At 55.5% G+C, this 26,747-nt stretch overlaps 1 protein-coding gene across 3 annotated transcripts in view; it reads left to right on the top strand.

Moving 5' to 3' along the window:
• The window catches only part of CACNB2 (calcium voltage-gated channel auxiliary subunit beta 2), a 345,847-nt gene that overhangs the window by 181,133 nt on the left and 137,967 nt on the right, over window positions 1-26,747 (top strand). The window contains exon 1 of one of the 3 annotated variants that reach the window (XM_064162347.1): window positions 14,091-14,330. The exons of the other annotated variants lie outside the window; for them this stretch is intronic. Within the exon in view, the coding sequence (XP_064018417.1) occupies window positions 14,298-14,330 (33 nt within the window). The 5' untranslated portion in view covers window positions 14,091-14,297. Of the gene's footprint in view, window positions 1-14,090; window positions 14,331-26,747 lie in introns of those variants that run through there. 3 annotated transcript variants of the gene reach the window in all.

Genomic DNA, 26,747 nt, shown 5'->3' on the forward strand with positions numbered 1-26,747 from the left:
CATCCCCTTGGACTCTGCCCATCTGTCCAGGCAGTCAAGGTCCCACTGCAGAGCCCTTCTGCCCTCCAACCCAGCCACATCTGCCCCCAGCTTGGTGTCATCTGTGAGCCTTTTGCTTTCTTAGAGAACCCTTTCAGGAAGAAGTTCCATCTAATGTCCAACCTAAACCTTCTGGGGGGCACCTTGAGACCATTTCCTTTCTTCCTATCTCTTGTTACCTGGGAGAAGAGCCCAACCCCAGCTGGCTCCAGCTTCCTTTCAGGCAGCTTGAGAGAGCAGTGAGGTCTCTCCTCAGCCTCCTCCAGACTAACCACTACCAGCTCCCTCAGCTGCTCCTCCCCAGACCCTTCCCCAGCTTCATTGCCCTTCTCTGGACCTGCTCCAGCCTCTCAAAGACCTTTGTGCATGAAGACCCCAAAACTGCACCCAGTACTCAAGCTGTGGCCTCAGCAGTGCCACAGTGGGGTGCAGGGGCACAGTCCTTTCCCTAGCTGGAGAGCAGTGGCAGTTCCCAGGACGTTTCATTGTGAAGAGGGCAGGAGCCCAGCTTGCCTTCTTGGGAGGCTTGCCTGGGAGCCTGGGAGCCAAACTCAGCTGTGAGGAGCTGCAGGGCTGCAGGCAGTACTCAGGGCTTGGCCTGCCCAGTGCTGAGTGCAGGGGCAGAGGTGCAGCAGGTGCTGCAGTCCAGAGCAGAGCTTTTGCTGTGCCAGGTGCATGCTGGCTTCCTGCAGGGGTCTGTGTCCTGACTCCTGCAGTCCTTTCTCACAGGAGTGATTTCTCTCTGCAAGCTTTGCTGCCCCACTGCTGCAACCTGCCCACTGTGCTCTGCAGCACATTGATTCTTGACCTTGACTCGGGCACAGAGAGTGTCAGCAGGAGGTTTGCAATGACACCAAGTTAGGAGGCTGTGTGGTCTGAATGGGGGTAGAGAGGCTCTGCAGAGGGACTTGGGCAGGCTGGATCCTTGTGCCAGCATTAATGGGATGAGTTTCAGCAGGGCCAAATGGCAGCTCCTGCACTTGGGCCACAACAGCTCCAAGCAATGCTACAGGCTTGGGGCAGTGTGGCTGGAAACTGCCTGCAGAAAGGGACCTGGGGGTTGCAATGGACAAGCAGCTGAACAGGAGCCAGCAGTGCCCAGACAGCTGAACATGAGCCAGCAGTGTGCCCAGGCAGCTGAACAGGAGCCAGCAGTGTGCCCAGGTGGCCAAGAAAGCCAAAGGCATCCTGGCTGGCATCAGCAATGCTGTGTGCAGCAGCAGCAGGGAGGGGATTGTGCCCTTGCACTCTGCTCTGCTGAGGCCACAGCTCCAGTGCTGGGTTCAGCTTTGGGCACCTCAACACAAGAGAGATGTGGAGGTGCTGGAGGCAGAGCAGAGGAGGGCAAGGAAGCTGGCAAGGGCCTGGGGAGTAAATCTGGTGAGGAGAGACTGCAGGAGCTGGGGAGGGTTAGTGTGAAACAGAGGAGGCTGAGGGCAGACCTCATGGCTGGCTGCAGCTACCTGAAAGGAGGTTGTGGAGAGGCTGCTGCTGGGCTCTGCTCACAGGGAATTGGAGATAGAAGAAGGGGGAATGGCCTCAAGCTGAGGCAGGGGAGGTTTAGACTGGACATAAAGAAAAGGTTTTTCACAGAGACAGTAGTGAGGGACTGGGATGAGCTGCCCAGGTTGGTGCTGGAGTCACCCAGCCTGGCTGTGTTTCAGGGTGGTTTGGCTGTGGTGCTTGGGGCTATGGTTTAAGGTGAACCTTCTAGAGCAGGGTTCTGGGTTGGACTTGGTGATGCTGAGGGGCTGTGCCAGCCTGCATGCTGCTGTGATTCTGTGATCACACCTGCAGCTGCTTGGTGCCAGCCAGCAGTGCAGTGTGGCAGAGGTGCCACACTCTGCAGTGCTGCCTGCCAGCTCAGAGCTTACAGTGCTGCTCCTGCCACCAGCCTGGGGCCCAGGGAGAGTCTCTGTAGAACAGCTCTGGCTCTTTAGGTTGCTTTCCTTAGGAGAAGGTTTATGCAATCCTCCTTTCCATCTGTTAGTTGCACTTCTCAGGCATCTTCACTCCAATGGCCAATTGAAAGCAGCCTTGCAGAGCTCCCAGGAGTGCTGGGTGCTTACAGCAGACCTTCCTGGGAGCCAGCTGGTGCTGCTGGAGCTGCAGGTGCCAGGCTGGGACAGTCTGGGCACTCTCTGGGCTCCTCTGGGGGCCAGGGAGCAGCCAGGCAGCTGCTGAGCCCCAGAGGGGCTGGGACAAATCACAGAGTCACAGGATGGTGTGGCCTGGAAGGGACCTCTGCGGATCAGTCAGTCCAACCCCTCTGCTGGAGCAGGTTCACCTGGAGCAGGTTGCACAGGAGCATGTCTGGGTGGGTTTTGGAAGCCTCCAGAGAGCTCCTCTGGGCTCTTCCAGTGCTCTCCTCCTCTAAGTAAAGGCATTTTTCCTTAAGGGGAGCCCCCAGTGTTGGAGCTTGTGCCTCTTGCCCCTTGCCCTGACACTGAAAAGAGCCCAGCCCCACCCTCCCCACCCCACCCTCTGGCTACTGGTCAGCACTGGGAAGATCTCCTCTCAGTCCTCTTCAGGCTGAGCAGCCCCAAGTCTCAGCCTCTGCTCCTTCAGCATCTCTGTGCCCCCAGCTGCACTCTCTCCAGCAGCTCTCTGTCCCTCTTGAACTGGGGAGCCCAGAGCTGGACACAATACTTTAGGTGGTGGTGGAGGAGGAGGAGGAGGAGGGAGGAGGAAAACTTTTCTCCCTCAACCTGCTGGGCACACCCATGAGTACTGGGCCCAGTATTCATCACCCTTCTGGATGCCCTGGGTGAGGGGATGGAGTCTACTGGGTGAGGGGATGGAGTCTACTGTCAGTAAATCTGTGCATGACATCCAGCTGGGAGGGAGGTGATCTGCTGGAGGGTAGGAGGAGGCTGCAGAGGGACCTGGCCAGGCTGGGTCAGTGGGCTGAGGCCAGTGGGATGAGATTCAACAGGACCAAGGGCAGGGTGCCATGCTTTGGGCACAATCACCCTGTGCAGCTACAGAGTGGCTGGGGAGCAGCCTGGCAGAGAGGGAGCTGGCAGTGCTGGGAGACAGCAGCTGGGCATGAGGCAGCAGTGTGCCCAGCTGGCACAGAAAGCCAGTGGCATCCTGGCCTGGACCAGGAGCAGTGTGGGCAGCAGCAGCAGGGCTGTCATTCTGCCCTGCCCTGGCACTGGGCAGGCCTCACCTCCAGCTCTGTGTGCAGCTCTGAGCCCTCACTGCAAGAGAGACATTGAGGGGCTGGAGCGGGGCCAGAGGAGAGCAACGAGACTGGGGAGGGGGCTGGAGGGGAAGGCTGATGGGGAGAGGCTGAGGGAGCTGGGGGGGTTCAGCCTGCAGAAGAGGAGACTCAGGGGGACCTCAGCACTCTCTACAGCTACCTGAAGGGAAGCTGTAGTCAGGTGGGGCTCAGGCTCTGCTGCCAGGCAACTTGTGCCAAGAGAGGGCATGGCCTGAAGCTGCGCCAGGCTGGATGTTAGGAAGCATTTGCCCTTCTCTGGACACCTTCCAGCACCTCAACATCTCTCTTGAATTCAGGAGCCCAGAACTGGACACAGCACTCCAGGGGTGGCCTGAGCAGTGCTGAGCACAGAGGCACAAGAACCTCCCTTGTCCTGCTGGCCACACTGCTCCTGAGCCAGCCCAGGATGCCATTGGCTCTGCTGCCCACCTGGGCACTGCTGCCTCCTCTTCAGCTCCTCTCTCCCAGCACCCCCAGCTCCCTCTCTGCCTGGCTGCTCTCAGCCACTCAGTCCCCATCCTGCAGTGCTGCTTGGGGTTGTTGTGGCCAAAGTGCAGAACCCTGCACTTGGCCTTGTTCAGTCTCATCCCATTGGCCTCTGCCCACCCATCCAGCCTGGCCAGGTCCCTCTGCAGGGCTCTCCTACCCTCCAACAGCTCCACAGCTGCTCCTGGCTTGGTGTCATCTGCAAACTTGCTGATGCTGGACTCAATCTACTACTCCAGATCGTCAGTAAAGACACTGAAAAGGACTGTGCCCAGCACTGCTCCCTGGGGCACACCACCAGTGCCAGCTGGATGTGGCACCATTCACCACCACTCTCTGAAGCAAAGCAGCCTGAGGGCTGTGAGGAGAGGCTGAGGGAGCTGGGGGTGTGCAGTCTGCAGCAGAGGAGGCTCAGGGCAGAGCTCATTGCTGTCTGCAGCTCCCTGCAGGGAGGCTGTAGCCAGGTGGGGTTGGGCTCTGCTGCCAGGCAAACAGCAACAGAACAAGGGGACACAGTCTGAAGCTGTGCCAGGGCAGGTCTAGGCTGGATGTTGTTAGGAAGTTCTTCCCAGAGAGAGTGATTGGCATTGGAATGGGCTGCCCAGGGAGGTGGTGGAGTCTGTGTGGCTGGAGGTGTTGAAGCCAAGCCTGGCTGGAGCACTTAGTGCCATGGTCTGGTTGGTTGGGCAGGGCTGGGTGCTAGGTTGGGCTGGCTGAGCTTGGAGCTCTCTTCCAACCTGCTTGATTCTGTGATTCTATGATACTCTACAAGCTTCACCTCAAATCATATCCCTAAGCACTACATCCAGACCACCCTCAAACACAGCCAGGGTTGGCAGCTTGCTGTTTCTGTGACCCTGTGGGAGCACACTCACCTTATCTTGCAGCACAGGAGGAGATAGCCTGTGGCCCTGATGCCTATAGGTTAGCAGGCTGAGAAGCCTGCTGTTATCACTGCTGTATCCTGAAATAGAAAGGGGCAGGCAGCTGGGGCTGTGTCAGAGCATGGTAACCATAATAACCAATAACAACCTGCCAAGGATAAGCAGCTTTGGTGCTTGGTTAAAAATAGGATTTAAACAGCATTCCAGGAGTTCCATGGCTGTGCTTGCAGCCTTGGGGTTATTCTTCATTCATCTGAAGCTTGGGTTGGATGTTTAAGATGTGATGTGGATCTTACAGGATGATAGAATGGGTTAGGGTGGAAGGGAGCTCAAAGCTCAGTCAGCTCCAATCCCCTGCCATAGGCAGGGACACCTCCCACTGGAACAGGTCACTCAAGACCTCATCCAACCTGGCCTTGAACACCTCCAGGGAGGTGGTGGAGCACAGAAGCACCCAATGTGATCTTTGATCACATTGGGTGCTTCTGTGCTCCACCACCTCCCTGGGCAACCTGTGCCAGTGTCTCACCACCCTCAACCTGTGCCAGTGTCTCACCACCCTCACTGCAAACAACTTCTTCCTAACAGCCACTTTCAATCTCCCCTCTGCCACTTCAAACCCATTCCTCCTCCTCCTCTCATCACCACACCTTGTCAATAGTCCCTCCCCAGCCCTCCTGCAGCCCCCTTCAGATCCTGGAAGGCCACTCCAAGGTCTCCTGGAAGCCTTCTCTTCTCCAGCCTGCACAGCCCTAACTCTCTCAGCCTGTGCTCAGAGCAGAGCTGCTGCAGCCCTCTCAGCATCTTGGTGGCCTCCTCTGCACTGCCTCCAACACTTCCATGTCCTGCTTGTGCTGGGGCTGCAGAACTGCCCCCAGGACTGCAGGTGGGGTGTGAGGAGAGCAGAGCCAAGGGGCAGAATCCCCTCCCTTGTCCTGTGCCCACACTGCTCTTGCTGCAGCCCAGCACAGGGTTGTGTCTGAGCTGCACTCACCCTGCAGGCTCCTGTTGAGCTTTTCACCAACCCAGCCCCCCAGGTCCTGTTCCTCAGGGCTGCTCTCAGCCATTCCCCCCCCAGCCTGGAGTTGTGCTTAGGGTTACACTGGCCTAGATCCCATTGCAGCAGCTCCATCTGCCTGCATTCTGCCTCCTCCCACTTCCCACTGCTGCCTGTTCTGAAGGTAAATTCTGTTTGAAGTTTTAGGTTAGGAGGTGATCTGCTGGAAGGGAGCTCCAAGGCCTCCTGGAAGCCTTCTCTTCTCCAGGCTGCAGAGCCCCAACTCTCTCAGCCTGTCCTCCTAGCAGAGCTGCTGCAGCCCTCTGAGGGAGTTGCTGCATGGTGACATCTTGAGATGGTGGCATCACATTATTCCATAGCCACACTTCTCTGCTGCTGTGACAGAGTCCTTACCAGCCCTCTTTTGGAGGGGCACCAACTGGAAAGGAGAGTTAGAGGCATCCTGCACAGTGTATGGAATTGAATGGGAGGAGATGGGCTTTGGTTTTGTGCCTGGGAGTATCACAGCATCACAGACCCAGCCAGCCTGGCACAGCCCCTCAGCATCACCACGTCCAGCCTAGATCCCCACTCTAGAAGGTTCACCTTAAACCATAGCCCCAAGCACCACAGCCAAGCCACCCTGAAACACAGCCAGGGTGGGTGACTGCACCACCTCCCTGGGCAGCTCATCCCAGTCCCTCACTACTGTCTCTGTGAAAAACCTTTTCCTTATGTCCAGTCTAACCCCCCCCTGCCTCAGCTTGAGGCCATTCCCCCTTGTTCTGTCTCCAGCCACCTGTGAGCAGAGCCCAGCAGCAGCCTGCCACAATGTCCCTTCAGGTAGCTGCAGCCAGCCATGAGGTCTGCCCTCAGCCTCCTCTGTTTCACACTAACCCTCCCCAGCTCCTGCAGTCTCTCCTCACCAGATTTACTCTGGATGTTGTTAGGAAGTTGTTGTCAGAGAGAGTGATTGGCATTGGAATGGGCTGCCCAGGGAGGTGGTGGAGTCGCTGTGGATGGAGATGTTGCAGCCAAACCTGGCTGGGGCACTTAGTGCCATGGTCTGGGTGACTGGGCAGGGCTGGGTGCTAGGTTGGGCTGGATGAGCTCTCTTCCAGCCTGTCTGATTCTATGATTCCATCAATGAATCACTGAAACAGCAACTGTGCATCAGATCTTTGTGAGTTTGTTGTGCTTTTAGAGACTTGTTGAGGTAGGAAAACACCTCTGGGTCCACTCACTTGCTCAGTGGAAGGCCACCTAAAGCTTGCTGCCCAGATCTGTGTGTCCAGGCTTGTTGGATATCTCAGAGGGTGGAGACTCCACAGCCCCCCTGGGCAGCCTGTGCCAGGCTCTGTCAACCTCACAGGGGAAAAATTCCTCCTCATGCTTCCATGGAACTTCCTCTGCCTCAGCTTCCACCAGTGCCCCTTGTGCTGGCACTGGCATCCCCCAGCAGAGCTGGCTCCAGCCTCCTGCCACTCACCTTTGCATCCTTAGCAGCACTGCTGAGGTCCCCTCTCAGCCTCCTCCTGTGCCAGCAGCACAGCCCCAGCTCCCTCAGGCTCTGCTCCTAGCAGAGCTGTTCCATTCCCTTCAGCAGCTTTGTGGCTCTATGCTGGGCTCTCTGCAGCAGCTCCTTGAGGTCTCTCTTTAACTGGGTGCCCAGAGCTGGACACAGCACTGCAGATGTGGCCTCAGCAGGGCAGAGCAGAGGGGCAGGAGAACCTCTTTTGACCTGCTAACCCCAGAATGGCACTGGCCCTCCTGGCCATCAGACCAATTGCTGGCTCATGGGCACCCTCCCATCCACTGGGACCCCCAGATCCTATTCCCCTTCGCTGCCTTCCAGCAGGTCAATGCCCAACCTGTCCTGATCCCTGGGGTGGTTCTTTCCCAGCTGCAGGACTCTCCAGCCGCTTGCTGCCAGCTGCCTTGATTCCAATGTGCTTCTCTCTGCCCCTCACACTTTGCATGTGGCTGAGGAGGTTGTTGGCTGTGCTGCTGCAGCACAGGGCTCAGCAGCAGGCAGACACCATCCTACCCGTGCTGGCCAGGCCCACAGCACAGCGAGCCACGGGGAGAAGGGCAGGCAGAGCAAAGCCACCAGCAGCACCGAGCGGGCAGTGGAGCACGGGGTCACCCTCAAGTGCTGTGCTAAGTTTAAACCCCCTGACAGGGGGGGCATTTTTGCAGGCTTTCCACTCCTGAACCCCAGCAGCTCTGCAGAGATTTGCTTTGTGGAGCCCTGGGACAGGCTTGGGTAGCTGTCAGGGTGCCTCAGCTGAGGGAGCGATGAGCAGTTCAGCAGGCTGCCAGGCTCGGGCTGCGCCTTCTGTCTGCACTGAGAATTGCTTCTGACATCTAAGTCACTTATGGTGACAGTCTGAATAGTGCCCTGAGTCTCCTTTGAGCAGATGTGACCTGCAGTCCTCCTCCTGCCTTCAGAGGCATGCCCAGGGAACAGGAACAGATGAAGCTGTTAAAAGAAGCTAAACCAAACCCAACAACCAAGCCACCAGAACTTGTAATGCCTAGAAAGCAAAGTGTTCTCCTGGTGCCTGCTGGTGAGGGCACTTCTGCTAGTCCTGAGGAGGTTTTTGGTTTGGGTTTCATTTATTTATCTATTTTCCACATGTAGTTGTGGGAGCCATATCCAAGAAGGGACTCACCAAGTTATGGCACCCAAATTTCCATTGCTTAGAAGAGTTGTGTGAGACAGGCAAAGCAATGGGTGATGGCACAGGCTTTGCCTGCTGCTGGCAGTGGGTCACAGAATCACAGAGTGTCAGGGGCTGGAAGGGACCTCCAAAGCTCATCCAGCCCAACCCCCCTGCCACAGCAGCATCACCTACAGCAGATCACACAGGAACACATCCAGGTGGGGTTGGAATATCTCCAGAGAGGGAGACTCCACAGCCCCCCTGGGCAGCCTGTGCCAGGCTCTGTCACCCCCACAGGGAAAAATTCCTCCTCATGCTTCCATGGAACTTCCTCTGCCTCAGCTTCCACCAGTGCCCCTTGTGCTGGCACTGGGCATCCCCCAGCAGAGCTGGCTCCAGCCTCCTGGCACTCACCTTTGCATCCTTAGCAGCACTGCTGAGGTCCCCTCTCAGCCTCCTCCTGTGCCAGCAGCACAGCCCCAGCTCCCTCAGGCTCTGCTCCTAACAGAGCTGTTCCATTCCCTTCAGCAGCTTTGTGGCTCTGTGCTGGGCTCTCTCCAGCAGCTCCCTGAGGTTCCTCTTGAACTGGGTGCCCAGAACTGGACACAGCACTGCAGATGTGGCCTCAGCAGGGCAGAGCAGAGGGGCAGGAGAACCCCTCTGGACCTACTAAGCACAGCCCTTCTCATCCACCCCAGAGTGGCACTGGCCCTCCTGGCCACCAGAGCCCATTGCTGCCTCATGGGCACCCTCCCATCCACTGGGACCCCCAGATCCTATTCCCCTTCGCTGCCTTCCAACAGTCAATCCCCAACCTATCCTGATCCCTGGGGTGGTTCTTTCCCTGCTGCAAGACTCTCCCCTTGCCCTTGTTGAATTTCATTGAGTTTCTTTCTGCCTTGTCTTTGTGCTAAAGGAGCTGTGCAGCAAAGGAGCTGTGCAGCAAAGGAGCTGTGCAGCAAAGGAGCTGTGCAGCAAAGCTTAGCCCATTAAAACTTACTAAGTGTCTGCAGCCACCCAACAGTGGCAACCACTTTGGACAAGTGGTGCACAGGCAAATGCCTCTAGCAGTGTTTCATGCCTGTTACCTACCTCCCTGCAGGAATGGTGCATGGTTTGCTTACTTTCTGGGAGCACTTGGTCCAAGGGTAATCTGCAATTGTTATCAAGTGAAGTGACAAGGTAGACTGCCAGATTAACCCTGAAGTGGCCAATTAGACTGGCAGATTAAACCTGAAGTGCCCAGTTAGACTGCCAGGTTAAACCTGAGGTACCCAGTTAGACTGCCAGATTAAAGATGAAATGACCAGTTGGATTGCCAGGTTAAACCTCAAGTGCCCAGATAGATGGCCAGATTAACCCTGAAGTGACCTCCAAGCTCATCCAATCCAACCTAGCACCCAGCCCTGTGGCATGGGACTAAGACCATGGCACTAAGTGCCCCAGCCAGGCTTGGCTTCAGCACTTCCAGGGATGGTGCCTCCACCACCTCCCTGGGCAGCCCATTCCAATGCCAATCACCCTCTCTGACAACAACTTCCTCCTAACATCCAGCCTAGACTTGCCCTGGCACAGCTTGAGGCTGTGTCCCCTTGTTCTGTTGCTGGGTGCCTGGCAGCAGAGCCCAACCCCACCTGGCTACAGCCTCCCTTCAGGGAGCTGCAGACAGCAATGAGCTCTGCCCTGAGCCTCCTCTTCTTGAGGATAAACAACCAGACAGGGCTTGAAAGGCTCCAGAGAAGGAGACTCCACAACCTCTCTGGGCAGCCTGTGCCAGGGCTTTGGGACCCTTACAGGAAAGAAGTTCCCCCTTGTGCTGAGCTGGAACCTCCTGTGCTGCAGCTTCCATCCATTGCTCCTTGTCCTATCCCAGGGAGCAGTGAGCAGAGCCTGTTCCCCCCTCCTGACCCTCAGCCCTCAGATATTGATAAACATTGATTAAATCCCCTCTCAGTCTTCTCCAGACTAAGCAGCCCCAGGTCCCTCAGCCTCTCCTCCTCAGGCAGTGCTCCAGTCCCCTACTCATCCTTGTAGCCCTCTGCTGTACCCACTCCAGCAGATCCCTGTCTCTCTTCAACTGGGGAGCCCAAAACTGAAGGCAGTGCTCAAGATGAGGTTTCAGCAGGGCAGAGTAGAGGGGGGAGAGAACCTGCCTTGATCTGCTTGTCCAGTCTAAACCTACCTAGTCGCAGCTTGAGGCCATTCCCTCTTGCTCTGTCGCTGGTAACCTGTGAGGAGACTGTCAGACTGTCAGCCACATCCCCTAGGGTGGCAGAGATCTGTTTCAGCAGGCTGAGAGCTCCTCTTCTGACATGAACCAGGCTGCTGGAGGTAGAGGGGAGCACGGGGAGGGAAGGAGCAGGGAGGCTGAAGTGCTTGGCTCGGTGGCTGTGCCAGGGAGGCTGCCCTGGTCGCTGCTCTGTGGGTGGGCAGGCAGGTGAGCAGCAGGGCAGGCAGGGGGCTCAGTGCTGGTGTGTTGGTGGTGCCCTGCTCGGCGTGCTGTGTGAGCTGTAAGGTGCCTGAGGGAGAAAGGGGCGAGTGCATTCCCACACATGTCCTCCTTCAGACACTGCTCCCTGCAGGACTCCTGCAGCTTCTGCACGGGACTGGTTATGGGATGCACCGACAGCAGCAATGGGAGCTGACAGGAATTCAGAGCACTGCGTAGACAGGGGGGGTGCAGCCTGCAGCAGAGGAGGCTCAGGGCAGAGCTCATTGCTGCCTGCAGCTGCCTGCAGGGAGGCTGTAGCCAGGTGGGGTTGGGCTCTGCTGCCAGGCAGCCAGGGACAGAACAAGGGGACACAGCCTCAAGCTGTGCCAGGGGAGGTTTAGGCTGGATGTTGTTAGGAAGTTGTTGTCAGAGAGAGTGATTGGCATTGGAATGGGCTGCCCAGGGAGGTGGTGGAGTCTGTGTGGCTGGAGGTGTTGCAGCCAAGCCTGGCTGGGGCACTTAGTGCCATGGTCTGGTTGGTTGGGCAGGGCTGGGTGCTAGGTTGGGCTGGCTGAGCTTGGAGCTCTCTTCCAGCCTGCTTGATTCTCTGATTCTATGATTTCAAGTGCTACTTTAAAGCTGTGGTGTTTGGGGTGGCAAGTGGTGGCCTCTTCCCCAGCTGGAGGCACAGCCTTTCCCAGAGAGCAGTGTCTCTGTGTGTCTGCCTTACTTTATGCTATATTCCTGAACAGTGTTTTCTGGTGAAGGGTCTTGAGAGCAGGACTGGTCAGGAGCAGCTGAAGGGAACTGGGGTTGTTCAGCTTGGAGAAGAGGAGACTGCTTGGAGACCTTCTGGCTCTCTGCAACTCCACGAAACGAGGTTACAGCAAGGTGGAAGTCAACCTCCTCGCTCTAGTAACAAGTGTTAGGACAAGAGGAAATGGCCTCAGGCTGCAGCAGGGGAGGTTTAGGTTGGAGATTAGCAGAAGCTTCTTCGCTGAAAGCGATCTCCAGCACAGGCTGCTCAGGGAGGTGTTTGAATGCCCATCCCCAGAGGCGTCTCAAAGAGGCAGGCAGAGCTGTGGTGCCGAGGGGCATGGTTTAGCCCCAGCCTTGGCAGAGATAGAGAATGGTTGGACTGGATGTGCCTAAAGGTCTTTTATGATCCAAACGATTCTGTGTTTCTGTGATTGAAAGCATCCTTCAGTGCTGGGCCCCATCCTCTTTAACATCTTCATAGATGACCTGGATGAGGGCATGGAGTCAGTCATCAGCAAGTGTGCAGATGACACCAAGCTGGGGGCAGATGTGGCTGGGTTGGAGGGCAGAAGGGCTCTGCAGCAGGACCTTGACCGCCTGCACAGATGGGCAGAGTCCAAGGGGATGGTGTTCAATAGCTCCAAGTGCAGGGTGCTGCACTTTGGCCACAACAACCCCATGCAGAGATACAGGCTGGGGTCGGAGTGGCTGAGAGCAGCCAGACAGAGAGGGATCTGGGGGTGCTGATTGATATCCACCTGAACATGAGCCAGCAGTGTGCCCAGGTGGCCAAGAGAGCCAGTGGCATCCTGGCCTGCATCAGGAATGGTGTGGCCAGCAGGAGCAGGGAGGTCATTCTGCCCCTGGACTCTGCACTGGTTAGACCACACCTTGAGTGCTGTGTTCAGTTCTGGGCCCCCCAGTTTAGGAGGGACATTGAGATGCTTGAGCATGTCCAGAGAAGGGCAACGAGGCTGGGGAGAGGCCTTGAGCAGAGCCCTACGAGGAGAGGCTGAGGGAGCTGGGATTGGTTAGCCTGGAGAAGAGGAGGCTCAGGGGAGACCTCATTGCTGTCTACAACTACCTGAGGGGAGGTTGTGGCCAGGAGGAGGTTGCTCTCTTCTCTCAGGTGGCCAGCACCAGAACAAGAGGACACAGCCTCAGGCTATGCCAGGGGAAATTTAGGCTGGAGGTGAGGAGAAAGTTCTTCCCTGAGAGAGTCATTGGACACTGGAATGGGCTGCCCGGGGAGGTGGTGGAGTCGCCGTCCCTGGAGCTGTTCAAGGCAGGATTGGACGTGGCACTTGGTGCCATGGTCTGGCCTTGAGCTCTGTGGTAAAGGGTTGGACTTGATGGTCTGTGAGGTCTCTTCCAACCTTGGTGATACTGTGATACTGTGATACTGTGATTTATGTTAATACTAAAGCAGGAATGCTGTTGGTGAATGTTTCCCAAGTCTTTTCGTCCCCAGCATTTTTTGTCCCGCTCTGTGGCTGCTTTCTCTGCTGTACCTGGACTGGCAGCTGGCCAGCAGCGAGGCAGGGCTCAGGCTGTGCTGGTGTGGATCATGCACAGGAGGCAGCAGGTTTAGCTCTGCTGTGACCCCAGTGCCATCGTTTCACAGAGATAAAGTTGCAGTCCTTGGCCAGCAGCAGTCGAGAGTTCCACAGGAGAAGGAAGCAGTGGAGCGAAGCAGAGCAAATGGAAAACTCTCCTGGACTGGTTCAAGAGAGAGGCGGTGAGATGAGATAGCTGCGCGGCTCTCCGCAGAGCTACCGGAGGGCTGCGGGACGGGTTTAGATGGGCTCTGGCGAGCCAGGTAGTGAACTGCCTGTTCCCGACCTCCTCCGAGTCAGAGCGGTTTGCCCTCCCCGCCCCTGGGTGACGAATCCACGCCGCTCCTGCCGTCTTCCCGGGACCTCCCAGCCCCATCCACAGGCCGGGGGGCTGCCGCCCGCTGCTTCCCGAGCCTGCTTCCCCCCGCAGCCAATCAAGGCAGCGCTGCCGGCGTGCGAGGAGGAGCAGCAGCCTGCATGGGCGTCCGGCCCCTCTCGGCGCCGGAGCCCGCCCCGGGGCTGGCAGCTGGGCTCCGCTACTGGAGTTCTCCCTAGAGCTGGACTCCGCTACTGGAGTCCACCCTGGAACCCGCTATTGGCGTTCTCCCTAGAGCTGGACTCCGCTACTGGAGTTCTCCCTAGAGCTGGACTCCGCTATTGGCGTTCTCCCTAGAGCTGGACTCCGCTACTGGAGTCCGCCCTAGAGCTGAACTCCGCTACTGGAGTTCTTCCTAGAGCTGGACTCCGCTACTGGAGTCCGCCCTAGAGCTGGACTCCGCTACTGGAGTTGGCCCTAGAGCTGGACTCCGCTATTGGCGTTCTCCCTAGAGCTGGACTCCGCTACTGGAGTCCACCCTAGAGCTCGCTACTGGAGTTGGCCCTAGAGCTGGACTTCACTATTGGAGTTGGCCCTAGAGCTGGACTTCGCTGTTGGAGTCGGCCCTAGAGCTGGACTTCGCTACTGGAGCCCGCCCTAGAGCCCGCTACTGGCGCCGGCAGCGCGCTGAGCGTGGGAGCGGGTTCGCTGCCGCCGCCGCTGCTCCGCTCGGTGCTTGGAGCTCGGCTGCCTTGCGCGGCTGGGCGCAGCGCCGGTGCCTGCCTTGCGCGGCCCAGAGCAGCGCTGGGCGAGCGGCTGGGGCGTGGGAAAGCAGCGCGGGGCCGTGCGGCGGCTCGCAAGTGGAAGATGCCGGCGAGGAGCTTGCCTTGAGGCGCTCGGGGAGCTGCGGCCGCCCGCCGGCAGCGGAGCCGGAGCCATGTACCTTTTCGGCAGCGAGGATTACGAAGCGGTAAGATGGAAAGAGTTACCTCTGACAGCAGCGCTGCTGCCCCCGGGCATGCCTTGCGCCGCTTTGGCTCTCTGTCCGCGCCCTTCTCTAGCTGGAGTTTGGTACCCGCCGGTTCGATTGCTGTATCACAGCGCTGATGTTGCTGCCGGCACTTCAAGCAGCCAGGGGCTGTTGGCTAGAGAAAAGTGACTTTGCTCTCCCCCCCCCCCCGCCTTGTCCTGTTTATCTCGTTGCGGTGATACTGGAAATAGCCAAGTGCTGAGTGTTAGGAGGCAGTTCAGGCTCTCTGCTTCCAAATAACTCCGAATTTGCCTCATGCTTTTTATCTGGAGTAGCTAGGCTGCCAGTAGCTCCAACTGCCCGCAGTTGTGTGCGTGGGAAGGCTGCCAAACCCTTCTTTCAGTCCGGCTCAAAACATGTCATTGTCATGTAATGGCGATGCCCATCAAGAGAGCTAGCTTCAAAACACAGCCCCAAACACACCCACGCCAAGATCTGACACTTTGCTCCAGTGCTTGGGTTAAAGAAAAAAAACAAGCAGAAAGTCTGAAACCAGTCGATGGTGTTCGAGAAGAGCAGCAGAGAACCGCTAATAACTTGGCACTGCTGCCTGAAAGTTTGCAGCTCTGCAGCCTCGGGCTCCAGGGCTGTGTGTTGGAAGCAGGAATGGATCCTTCCACCCACGCACTGCTTGTGGCCGAGACAAGACCCCAGGAGCTTTGGAGAAAAAATAATGAGACCCAAAAAAAACCAAGCTATGTACATATATGTGTGTGTATGAGCTCTGCTGCAGGACGTCCAGACACATCTCAGCTGGTGAAAAGGGGCACTCGATTTGCCTAGAAGTGGCAGCTGCAAACGGTTTGGTCAATGAAGCTGCTCTTTGAAGTCTGAAAACACCTTTTATGGCAGTCTGGGTTCTACAACACATTTCCAGGCATTAATTGAGTCGTTTTGGACTTCCCCCCCAGGCCCCAGTTTGTTTGTTGGTTGGTTTTTGGGTATTTTTCACTCCAAGCAGCAATGCTTTTGCTGTGCAGGAAATGTAGAAGGTGTTGAGGGAAACGGTTTGAAGGCAGCTGTGTGTGCACTGAACTCATTGGTGTGTGCAGTGACCTTCACAGACCCAGCAGGGCAGCTGGAAACATCTTCTTTCCTCCAAAGCAGTAACCAGTATGGCTCTTGCAGGGCTTGTGCTGTGGATTCGTTAATTGGTCACACAGGACAAGCAGAACTACATTTCCAGCTCCTGTGAATGTCTGTATCTGAGGGGTGGGGGTCAGGATGAAGGTGCCAGGCTCTGGGTGGTGCTGCCCAGGGACAGGACAAGCAACAGCAGGTACAAGATGGGAGGTTCCAGCTCAGCATGAGGAGCAACTTGTTTGGTGTGAGGGTGCTGGAGGCCTGGAGCAGGCTGCCCAGAGAGGCTGTGGAGTCTCCTGCTCTGCAGACACTGTCGAAGGAAGGACTGAGGTAGACAGGCTCTGTCATTCTGATGCCCAGCCCGCTGAAAAACAGGAGAACACAACAGTTCAGCTGCTCAGATGGGTGATTTTTAATAGTATTAAATTAAAATCATTAAGCATCAGGAAAAGTGTGGCCAGCAGGGCTAGGGAGGCTCTGCTCCCCCTCTGCCCTGCCCTGCTCAGACCACAGCTGCAATACTGTGCCCAGTCTGGGGCTCCCCAGTGCAAGAGAGGCACTGAGACAGTCCAGCAGAGAGCTGTGAGGATGCTAAGGGACTGGAACAGCTCTGCTGTGAAGAAAGGCTGAGAGCCCTGGGGCTGCTTAGGCTGGAGAGGAGAAGGCTGAGAGGGATCTGATCAATGTCTATCACCAGCTGAGGGCTGGGGGTCAGGATGAAGGTGCCAGGCTCTGGGTGGTGCTGCCCAGGGACAGGACAAGCAACAACAGGTACAAGCTGGGACCCAGGAGGTTCCAGCTCAGCATGAGGAGCAACTTGTTTGGTGTGAGGGTGCTGGAGCCTGGAGCAGGCTGCCCAGAGAGGCTGTGGAGTCTCCTGCTCTGGAGCCTTTCCAAGCCCACCTGGCTGTGCTCCTGTGTGCCCTGCCCTGGGTGATCCTGCTTTGGACTGGCTGATATCTGCAGGTCCCTTCCCGCCCCTACCATGCTGTGATTCAGTGGTTTCTTGTTTTAATCAGTTCTACCTTTCTGGGTGTTTGTCAAGGTTTGAACCTCTCTCCAAGTCTCTACATTCCATTACAGCCTGTCTAGTTCCTCACTGGTTTATATGGAGTGCAGCACATCTCTATCTCATAGTGAGGTGAGTTTTGGGCTCTTCTCTCCAGTAACAAGTGATAGGCTGAGAAGAAATGGCCTCAACTTGCCCCAGGGAAGGTTTAGGTTGGATATGAGAAGAAACTTCTTCCCTGGAAGGATTCTTAACCACTGGAGCAGGCTGCCTGGGGAGGTGACTGAATCCTCATCTCTGGAAGTGTTTGCAGCAGGCAGAGATGTGGTGCTGAGGGAGGTGGTTTAGCCCCAGCCTTGGCCGAGTTGGAGAGTGATTGGACTGGATGATTTTAGAAGCCTTTTCCAGTGTAACTGACTCTGTGATTCTGAGCTTTGAGCCTGAAATTTTAAAGCACCTTCCAAGGACAAAGGTGACTGGAGAATGGTGGTGGGGATTTGGACTCCACTACATCTCTCAATGTCTCTTCTGAGGCTGTTTCAACGTTTAAAAGTACTGAAGCATTCTGTGTCAGCAAGAGTAACTCACATTGAAGACACCATTCCCAGGAGAGCTCCTTCCACTCCCTTTGCTACTACAGTTAAGCAAAGTGGAATAGTTTCAATAGACAATCACAGAACTAAGCAGGTTGGAAGAGAGCTCCAAGCTCAGCCAGCCCAACCTAGCACCCAGCCCTGCCCAACCAACCAGACCATGGCACTAAGTGCCCCAGCCAGGCTTGGCTGCAACACCTCCAGCCACACAGACTCCACCACCTCCCTGGGCAGCCCATTCCAATGCCAATCACTCTCTCTGACAACAACTTCCTCCTAACAGCCAGCCTAGACCTGCCCTGGCACAACTTGAGACTGTGTCCCCTTGTTCTGTTGCTGGGTGCCTGGCAGCAGAGCCCAACCCCACCTGGCTACAGCCTCCCTGCAGGCAGCTGCAGGCAGCAATGAGCTCTGCCTGAGCCTCCTCTGCTGCAGGCTGCACACCCCCAGCTCCCTCAGCCTCTCCTCACAGGGCTCTGCTCCAGGCCCCTCCCCAGCCTTGCTGCCCTTCTCTCAACACCTTCCAGCACCTCAACATCTCTCTTGAACTGAGGAGCCCAGAACTGGACACAGCACTCCAGGGGTGGCCTGAGCAGTGCTGAGCACAGGGGCACAAGAACCTCCCTTGTCCTGCTGCCCACACTGCTCCTGAGCCAGCCCAGGATGCCATTGGCTCTCCCAGCAACTGCAGGGGTTTGTGTTTGTTATCTCCAGAGGTCCCTGAACCTGGACTGCAGATGTCTGCTCAAACAAAATGCCAAGGGCAAACCAAAATATCATTTGGGGCTTCTCTTCTCTGTTTTTTACCTCAAAAGCAAGGCAGCTGAGGGGAAATAAGGCTGCACTTTTCTGCTGTTATTTTGGGAGCCAGACTTAACCAAGATGTTTGCATTACTCAGTGGCAAGTAATGGACTCGAGGCCCTGTGGAAGGCTTGGAGAACAGGTTGTATTGTTCAGTGAAAGGTAGGATGGATGTAAATCTTAGATCCATACAGTCCATGAAGCCATATGCTGTGTGCTGTGGAAAAGGCATTTGTTTGATCTTCCCACACAAACAATTACTTGTGAGTCACTGAAGGATGAAGTGAGTGGAAAGAGTCACAGTGAAGAACTTCAAGATGTAGTTTGAAATTCACTCTTGGTTTCAAACCATGCTCAGTGAGTTTGAGGCTATCCAGCTACGCATGTCAGGTTGGAATTTTTATCCTAGGAAGGTGATTCCTGATGAAATGAAACAGCCTTGTTGGAAAAGGATTGCAAATGCCAAGGAGTTTGTGCAGCTTGTGCCACCTCACTCATCTATCCACATCCTTGTTGCCTGTAACTAGCAGAGAGTCTTTTCATCCTCAGCACTGAAGCCTCCCCATAGATCTTTCCGTAGCAGAATCCAGAATATCTTGTGTTGGCAGAGCCCTCCAGGCTCACCCAGCCCAACCTTTGACTCAGCACTAAGCCATGGCCCCAAGCACAGCTCCACAGGCTGCTGCAACACCTCCAGGGTGCAGCACTGCAGCACTGCCCTGGGCAGACACTGCCAATGCTTGAGAAGCCTTCCAGGGCAGAAAGATTCCCTAAGATGCAGCCTGAGCCTCCCCTGCCTGGGCAGCTTGGAACCATCTCCTCTGCTCCTGGCCCTTGGCAGCAAGCAGCAGAGGCTGCCCCCTGCTCACTGCCCCCTCCCTGCAGGCAGCTGCAGAGAGCAATGAGCTCTGCCCTCAGGCTGCTCTGCTGCAGCCTGCACCCCCCCAGCTCCCTCAGCCCCACCTCATAGCCCAGGCATTCTACACCAAGTGTCCTTCAAAACCAGTGAGAAGCAGTTAATAATGGTGCAGCAGCTGGCAAACTAGGTGAGCATCTGACTTGTGAGTACATGAGGAAAAGGCATTCAAAGGCTGAAACAAAGGTCAAGCTTGAAAGAGCACCAGAACCTCTGGAGAGCCACACCTAGCTGCAAGACCCCTACCCAAAATAAACCCCTCACCTCAGAGCATGTGCCATGAATTGAAGAGAAGCTGGACCTTAATGTGAAGTGAGGAAGAAGCTGACCAGTGGATGGTGTTGCCAGAGGGTGGAACTCTCCTTTGCACTGAAATAAATGTCCCCTACCAGCTTCAGCTGGCATTGCTGGCTTCATGGGAGCACCCCTGGCACCCAAACCTGCCCAATGGCTGCTTGGTGATGTGGAACCCACTGGGAAGGAGTTTGATTCCCTCCCCATGGCAGTGACAGCATGGCTGGAAAATGTCCTCACAGAAAGGATTCTTAAGCATTGGTACAGGCTGCCTGTGGGGGTGGGGGAGTCACAGACTCACAGAATTGCAGGGGCTGGAAGGGACCTCCAAAGCTCATCCAGCCCAACCCCCCTGCCACAGCCTCATCACCCAGAACAGATCACACAGGAACATATCCAAGTGGCTTTGGAGTATCTCCAGAGAGGGAGACTCCACAGCCCCCCTGGGTGGCCTGTGCCAGGCTCTGTCACCCCCACAGGGAAAAAAATTTCTCCTCATGCTTCCATGGAACTTCCTCTGCCTTAGCTTCCACCAGTGCCCCTTGTGCTGGCACTGGCATCCCCCAGCAGAGCTGGCTCCAACCTCCTGGCACTCACCTTTGCATCCTTAGCAGCACTGCTGAGGTCCCCTCTCAGTCTCCTCCTGCACAGCCCCAGCTCCCTCAGGCTCTGCTCCTGACAGAGCTGTTCCATTCCCTTCAGCATCACCATCTGTGGAGGTGTTTAACACGTGGGTGCACACATGGGTGCAGTGCTGAGGGACACAGCCCACCCCTTGAGTGCTGTGTCCAGTTCTGGGCTCCTCAGTTCAAGAGAGATATTGAGGTGCTGGAAGGTGTCCAGAGAAGGGCAGCAAAGCTGGTGAGGGGCCTGGAACAGAAACCCTATGAGGAGAGGCTGAGGGAGCTGGGGGTGTGCAGCCTGCAGCAGAGAAGGCTCAGGGCAGAGCTCATTGCTGTCTACAACTACCTGCAGGGAGGCTGTAGCCAGGTGGGGTTGGGCTCTGCTGCCAGGCAGCCAGAGACAGACCAAGGGGACACAGCCTCAAGCTGTGCCAGGGTAGGTCTAGGTTGGATGTTGTTAGGAAGTTGTTGTCAGAGAGAGTGATTGGCATTGGAATGGGCTGCCCAGGGAGGTGGTAGCATCGCTGTCCCTGCAGGTGTTGAAGCCAAGCCTGGCTGGGGCACTTAGTGCCATGCTCTGGTTGGTTAGGCAGGGCTGGGTGCTAGGCTGGACTGGAGGAGCTTGGAGGTCTCTTCCAACCTGCTTGATTCTGTGATTCTATGACATGGTGTAGTGGCAGCAGCCTAGCAGCAGTGGTGGCATTGTGAGCTCTAGTTGAGTGGTTGGACTCAAAGATCTCTTCCAACCTCAACTGCTCTGTGATCCTAAAACATTCTCTTAGAGGAGTTTGACAAAACCCTCTTTAGAAACACCCTCCCCCCCCCGAGCAGAGTCATAGAGAACTGGAGGTTTGTGTGGGCACTGTGTGCATTTCATGTCCACATTTGCTGTCAGGTAGCCTCTTTTGCTTGCTTTCTGTTCCTGTGTATGCAGAAGCTTGGATTATTAGCTTGCTGTGGGGGCCTGAGTCCAGCTGCCTGGCAGCACTGATAATCAGCTCTGCTGTCATCTCTCTCAAAGCTGAGCTGAGCAAAGATAAGGTCACTTAAGGATCAGTTATCAATAAACAATGCAGGAGGTTACTACCATTTCAGCTTGCTTACTGACAGCCAGCTGGAGCTGAGCCACAAGTGTGCTCAAGTGACCAAGAGGGACAGCATCATCCTGGCCTGGCTCGGCAATAGTGTGGCCAGCAGGACCAGGGCAGGGATTGTCCTCCTGTGCCCAGCACTGGTGAAGCCACATCTTGGGTCCTGGGTTTGGTTTTGGGGCCCTCACTCCAAGAAAGACATTGAGGAGATGCAGCAGGTCCAGAGAGGGGCAATGAAACTGGTGAAGTGTCTGGAGGACAGGGCTGGGGAGGAGCAGCTGAGGGACCTGGGGGTGTGCAGTGTGGGGAAGAGGAGGCTGAGGAGACACCTCCCTGGAAAGAGGTTGGGTTGAGATGAGGATCACTCTCTTCTCCCAAGTAAGAAGGTACAGATGAGGGGAAATGGCCTCACGATGCCCCAGGGGTGGTTTAGGTTGGACATTAGAAGAATCTTCTTGACTGAAAGGTTTCTCCATGACTGGCACAGGCTGCCCAGGGAAGTGGTTTCATCCCCATCCCTGGAGGTGCTGCCAAGAGGCAGAGATGTGCTGCTGAAGGCCATCGTTTAGCCCTGGCCTTGGCAGAGGCAGAGAATGGTTGGGCTGGGTGTTTCCAACCAAGATGATTGGATTCTATGCTATTCTAGCCTACTCTACTCCTACTCTATTCTTCTATACTCCTATTCTACTCTGTTCTATTTTGCTCTATTCTATTCTACTATACTTCTACTCTATTCTACTCCATTCTATTTTACTCTATTCTATTCTACTATACTTCTATTCTATTCTATTTTATTCTATTCTACTCCATTCTATTTTACTCTATTCTATTCTACTCTACTTCTATTCTATTCTACTCCATTCTATTTTACTCTATTCTATTCTACTATACTTCTACTCTATTCTACTGTATTCTATTCTACTATACTCCAATTCTACTCTATTCTGTTCTACTGTACTCTGTTCTATTCTACTATACTCCTATTCTACTCTATTCTACTATACTCCAATTCTACTCTATTCTATTCTACTGTACTCTATTCTATTCTACTATACTCCTATTCTATTCTATTCTATTCTATTCTATTCTATTCTATTCTATTCTACTCTATTCTATTCTACTGTACTCCATTCTATTCTACTATACTCCTATTCTATTCTATTCTACTCTATTCTATTCTACTCTATTCTATTCCTATGCTGTTCTACTCCCATTCTATTCTAATCTATTCTATTCTAATCTGTTCTATTCTATTTTACTCTACTCTATTCTAAATAATCCCACCCTGTCCTTTCACGACCTGGTGCTAAATGCTGTCTTCCCAGGTCACCACTAACCCCAGGGAGCTGTGGTCCTTTCCTTTCCGAGCGAGGCTTTGCCCCCATGCTCTGGCTGCGGCTGCTGAGTGTCCCTCACGCCGCAGCTTATGCCCTTCGGCAGGTGCGTGCCAAACACACCCAGAGGATGTTCTGGCATCTCTTTTAGTTGGTTTTTTTTTGTTTAATGCCATGTGCCTGGAAGTGTAGAGATGCTGGACTCGGTAAAGGAGCTTAATTTCTGAAGTGCTGGGAGCTAACAGAACCTGCAGGCCAGGGGATCTCGTTGGTGGCTCTGACTTGTTCGGGTAAGGGTTTTGTTTTGGCTGCAAAATAAAACCTTGGGTAGCAGGGAAGAGTTGGATTAGCTCATCGAAACTGAGGCAGGAAGGGGAGTTCCTCTTGGTAGCTGTTTGCTCAGTCACGCTCTGCATTTGCCTCCCGAAGCAAAATCGTCTCAAACCTCCTCTCCACAGTCTCAAGGAGCTGCTGTGTAAGGGGTGACAGAGAGCCAGTGCAGGTCTGGGCGGCTTACCTGGCTCCCCTGTGTCCCCAGGCTTTGCTTGGCCCAGCAGAGCACTTCCCAGGGCTGCAGCACCTCTGCTCTTATCATAGAGTCATAGAATCAAGCAGGCTGGAAGAGACCTCCAAGATCATCCAGTCCAACCTAGCACCCAGCCCTAGCCAGTCAACCAGACCATGGCACTAAGTGCCTCATCCAGGCTTTGCTTGAACACCTCCAGGGACGGTGTCTCCACCACCTCCCTGGGCAGCCCATTCCAATGCCAATCTCTCTCTCTGCCAACAACTTCCTCCTCACATCCAGCCTCTTGCTCCCTTTCAGCTGGGCTGTGGGCACAGGGCACCTCCAGCCACACCTCACTGCTGCCCTTCCAGAGGACCCTGAGCCTAGGTGTGCGGGTGCCAGGGCTGGCAGCACCAAGCTGTACCTAACTGGGCGTGGGGGCAGCTCAGCATTTCACCTCTCCTTCCTCCTGGCAGTGGTTCTGCTGGAAGCTTGGGGCTCTGTTGTAGCAGGGTGGCCAGACGCTGTGGCAGCAAGCGCAGGCTTTCTTCTGGGAGCACCTCCCTTGGAAGGCTCTGCTCTAGCACAGGGCTTCAGGGAGAGCTTCTGAGGAACTTACTCCTTCAAGGAAAACGAGGGAATCTCACCGCAGCTGGCACAGTTCAGCAGCAGCCTCTTGTGCCCCACCGCGGGTCGCCACAGGAGCATGTCTGAGTGCCATACATCAGGATGGCTTCTTCGGGAGCAGGATTCTCACTGCAGGCAGAGTTCTGCCAGCGACCTGTGGCGGTGCTGCAAAGGCGAGGCTCGGAGGGGTGGCAGTGACTGCTCCGTGGCTCAGCCTCAGGGGGCAGCTTGCAGTGCTCTGTGCGGATGAGTTAACTCGTGTGGCATGTGCAGCTTGGGCGGGAGTGCAGCCCCGCTGTGAGCAGAGCTCCCGTGTGAGCGCAACTCGTGTGAGTGCAACTCATGTGAGCGCAACTCATGTGAGTGCAACTCGTGTGAGTGCAGCTCGTGTGTGAGTGCAACTCGTGTGAGTGCAACTCATGTGAGTGCAACTCGTGTGTGAGCGCAACTCGTGTGAGTGCAACTCATGTGAGTGCAACTCGTGTGTGTGTAACCTGTGTGGGAGTGCAGCCCCGCTGTGAGCAGAGCTCCCGTGTGAGCGCAACTCGTGTGAGTGCAACTCATGTGAGTGCAACTCGTGTGAGCGCAACTCGTGTGAGCGCAACTCGTGTGAGTGCAACTCATGTGAGTGCAACTCGTGTGAGTGCAACTCGTGTGTGTGTAACCTGTGTGGGAGTGCAGCCCCGCTGTGAGCAGAGCTCCCGTGTGAGCGCAACTCGTGTGAGCGCAACTCGTGTGAATGCAACTCATGTGAGTGCAACTCGTGTGTGAGTGCAACTCATGTGAGTGCAACTCGTGTGTGAGCACAACTCCTGTCAGTGCAACTCGTGTGTGAGCGCAACTCATGTCAGTGCAACTCGTGTGTGAGCGCAACTCGTGTGTGAGTGCAACTCGTGTGTGAGTGCAACTCATGTGAGTGCAACTCGTGTGAGTGCAACTCATGTGAGTGCAACTCGTGTGTGAGCGCAACTCGTGTGTGAGTGCAACTCATGTGAGTGCAACTCGTGTGTGAGTGCAACTCGTGTGAGTGCAACTCGTGTGAGCGCAACTCGTGTGAGCGCAACTCGTGTGTGAGTGCAACTCGTGTGAGTGCAACTCGTGAGTGCAACCCCTGTGTGAGCATAGCTCTTGTGTGAGTGCAGCTCGTGTGTGAGTGCAGCTCGTGTGAGTGCAGCTTGTGTGTGAGCGCAACTCGTGTGTGAGTGCAACTCGTGTGTGAGTGCAACTCATGTGAGCGCAACTCGTGTGTGAGTGCAACTCGTGTGTGAGTGCAACTCATGTGAGTGCAACTCGTGAGTGCAACCCCTGTGTGAGCATAGCTCTTGTGTGAGTGCAACTCGTGTGTGAGTGCAGCTCGTGTGAGAGTGTAGCTCGTGTGTGAGTGCAGCTTGTGTGAGTGCAGCTCGTGTGTGAGCGCAACTTGTGTGTGAGTGCAACTCGTGTGTGAGTGCAGCTCGTGTGAGAGTGTAGCTCGTGTGTGAGTGCAGCTTGTGTGAGTGCAGCTCGTGTGTGAGCGCAACTTGTGTGTGAGTGCAACTCGTGAGTGCAGCTCATGTGTGAGTGCAGCTCATGTGTGAGTGCAACTCATGTGAGTGAGGCTCGTGTGTGAGTGCAGCTCGTGTGTGAGTGCAACTCATGTGTGAGTGCAGCTTGTGTGTGAGCGTGACTCGTGTGAGCGCAGCTCGTGTGTGAGTGTGACTCAGGTTGCAGGCCTGTGCTCTAGGCTCAGGACCAGCACACCTGTTTTCCTCTGAAGGCCTCTCCTCTAAGTCCTGAGCAAGCTGCGTGCAGCTGGGCTGAGTACCTGGGCTGAGTACCTGGGCTGAGTACCTGGGCTGCTCCTTGCCTGCTCTCTGACACCTGCCACTGCCCAGGTGGCAGCCTCGGCTGAGCAGGAAGAATTAGGAACTGCTGGGGATGGTTTGCTCACAGTCACACAATAGTAGCAGTTGGAAGGGACCTGCAGGCATCATCCAGCCCAACCCCCCCGCCACAGCAGCATCACCCAGGGCAGGGCACACAGGAGCACAGCCAGGTGGGCTTGGAAAGGCTCCAGAGCAGGAGACTCCACAGCCTCTCTGGGCAGCCTGCTCCAGGCTCCAGCACCCTCACACCAAACAAGTTGCTCCTCATCTTGAGCTGGAACCTCCTGGGTCCCAGCTTGTACCTGTTGTTGCTTGTCCTGTCCCTGGGCAGCATCACCCAGAGCCTGGCACCTTCATCCTGACCCCCACCCCTCAGCTCTTGAGAGACATTGATCAGATCCCTCTCAGCCTTCTCCTCTCCAGCCTAAGCAGCCCCAGGGCTCTCAGCCTTTCTCCACAGCAGAGCTGGTCCAGTCCCTGCTAACTCTCTGCTGGACTCTCTCCAGCAGGTCCCTGTCTCTCTTGCACTGGGGAGCCCCAAACTGGGCACAGTACTGCAGCTGTGGTCTCAGCAGGGCAGAGCAGAGGGACAGAGCTGCTGGAGACACTTTTCCTGATGCACCTCCTAGGATTGATCAATTCCTTCTACAGCAAATCTTTTATTACAGAGAAGCAGATGAAGATCCCCATGCCAGGTTTGGGCATCACTTAGAACCATAGAACCAACCAGGTTGGAAGAGACCTCCAAGCTCAGCCAGTCCAACCTAGCACCCAGCCCTAGCCAGTCAACCAGGCCATGGCACTAAGTGCCTCATCCAGTCTTGAACACCTCCAGGGATGGTGACTCCACCACCTCCCTGGGCAGATTAATGCCTTAAGATTTGTGCAGAGAGGGAAGTTAGTGGAATTCAGGTTTTCCTGCTAGTTGGGACTGCAGACAGAATATCACAGTATCACAGTATTATTAGGATTGGAAGAGACCTCACAGATCACCAAGTCCAACCCTTTAGCACAGAGCTCAAGGCCAGACCATGGCACCAAGTGCCACGTCCAGTCCTGCCTTGAACAGCTCCAGGGACGGCGACTCCACCACCTCCCCGGGCAGCCCATTCCAGTGTCCAATGACTCTCTCAGGGAAGAACTTTCTCCTCACCTCCAGCCTAAATCTCCCCTGGCACAGCCTGAGGCTGTGTCCTCATAGAATCATAGAACCAACCAGGTTGGAGGAGACCTCCAAGCTCATCCAGTCCAACCTAGCACCCAGCCCTGGTACCAGCAGTTTTGGGAGCTTTCTCTCTGGTGGTGAAGCCCCTGGGATGTCTCTCAGTGCACACTTCCTTGCACATCACCATCCACAGCCCAGTGCCAATCCCCGTGGTTGGATTTGGCACTGCATGGGACTCGTTGGCATTGAAACTGTTAGCGCAGTGTGCTCTGCTTTGTGAGGTGCCAGGGAGCTTTAGTGTCCAGTTCATCCTGCAGACAGGCCAAAGGTTGTTCACAAGCCTTGGGCTTAAGGAGTTTTTCACTCTCCTGGGAAGTGGTTCCTGTGTTTGGTTCCACATGTCATGGCAGTGCCTTACCAGAGGAATGGCTTCTGAAAGGGCAGAGC

Source organism: Pogoniulus pusillus, chromosome 23, assembly GCF_015220805.1.
Source record: "Pogoniulus pusillus isolate bPogPus1 chromosome 23, bPogPus1.pri, whole genome shotgun sequence".
Classification (NCBI taxonomy): Eukaryota; Metazoa; Chordata; class Aves; order Piciformes; family Lybiidae; genus Pogoniulus; species Pogoniulus pusillus.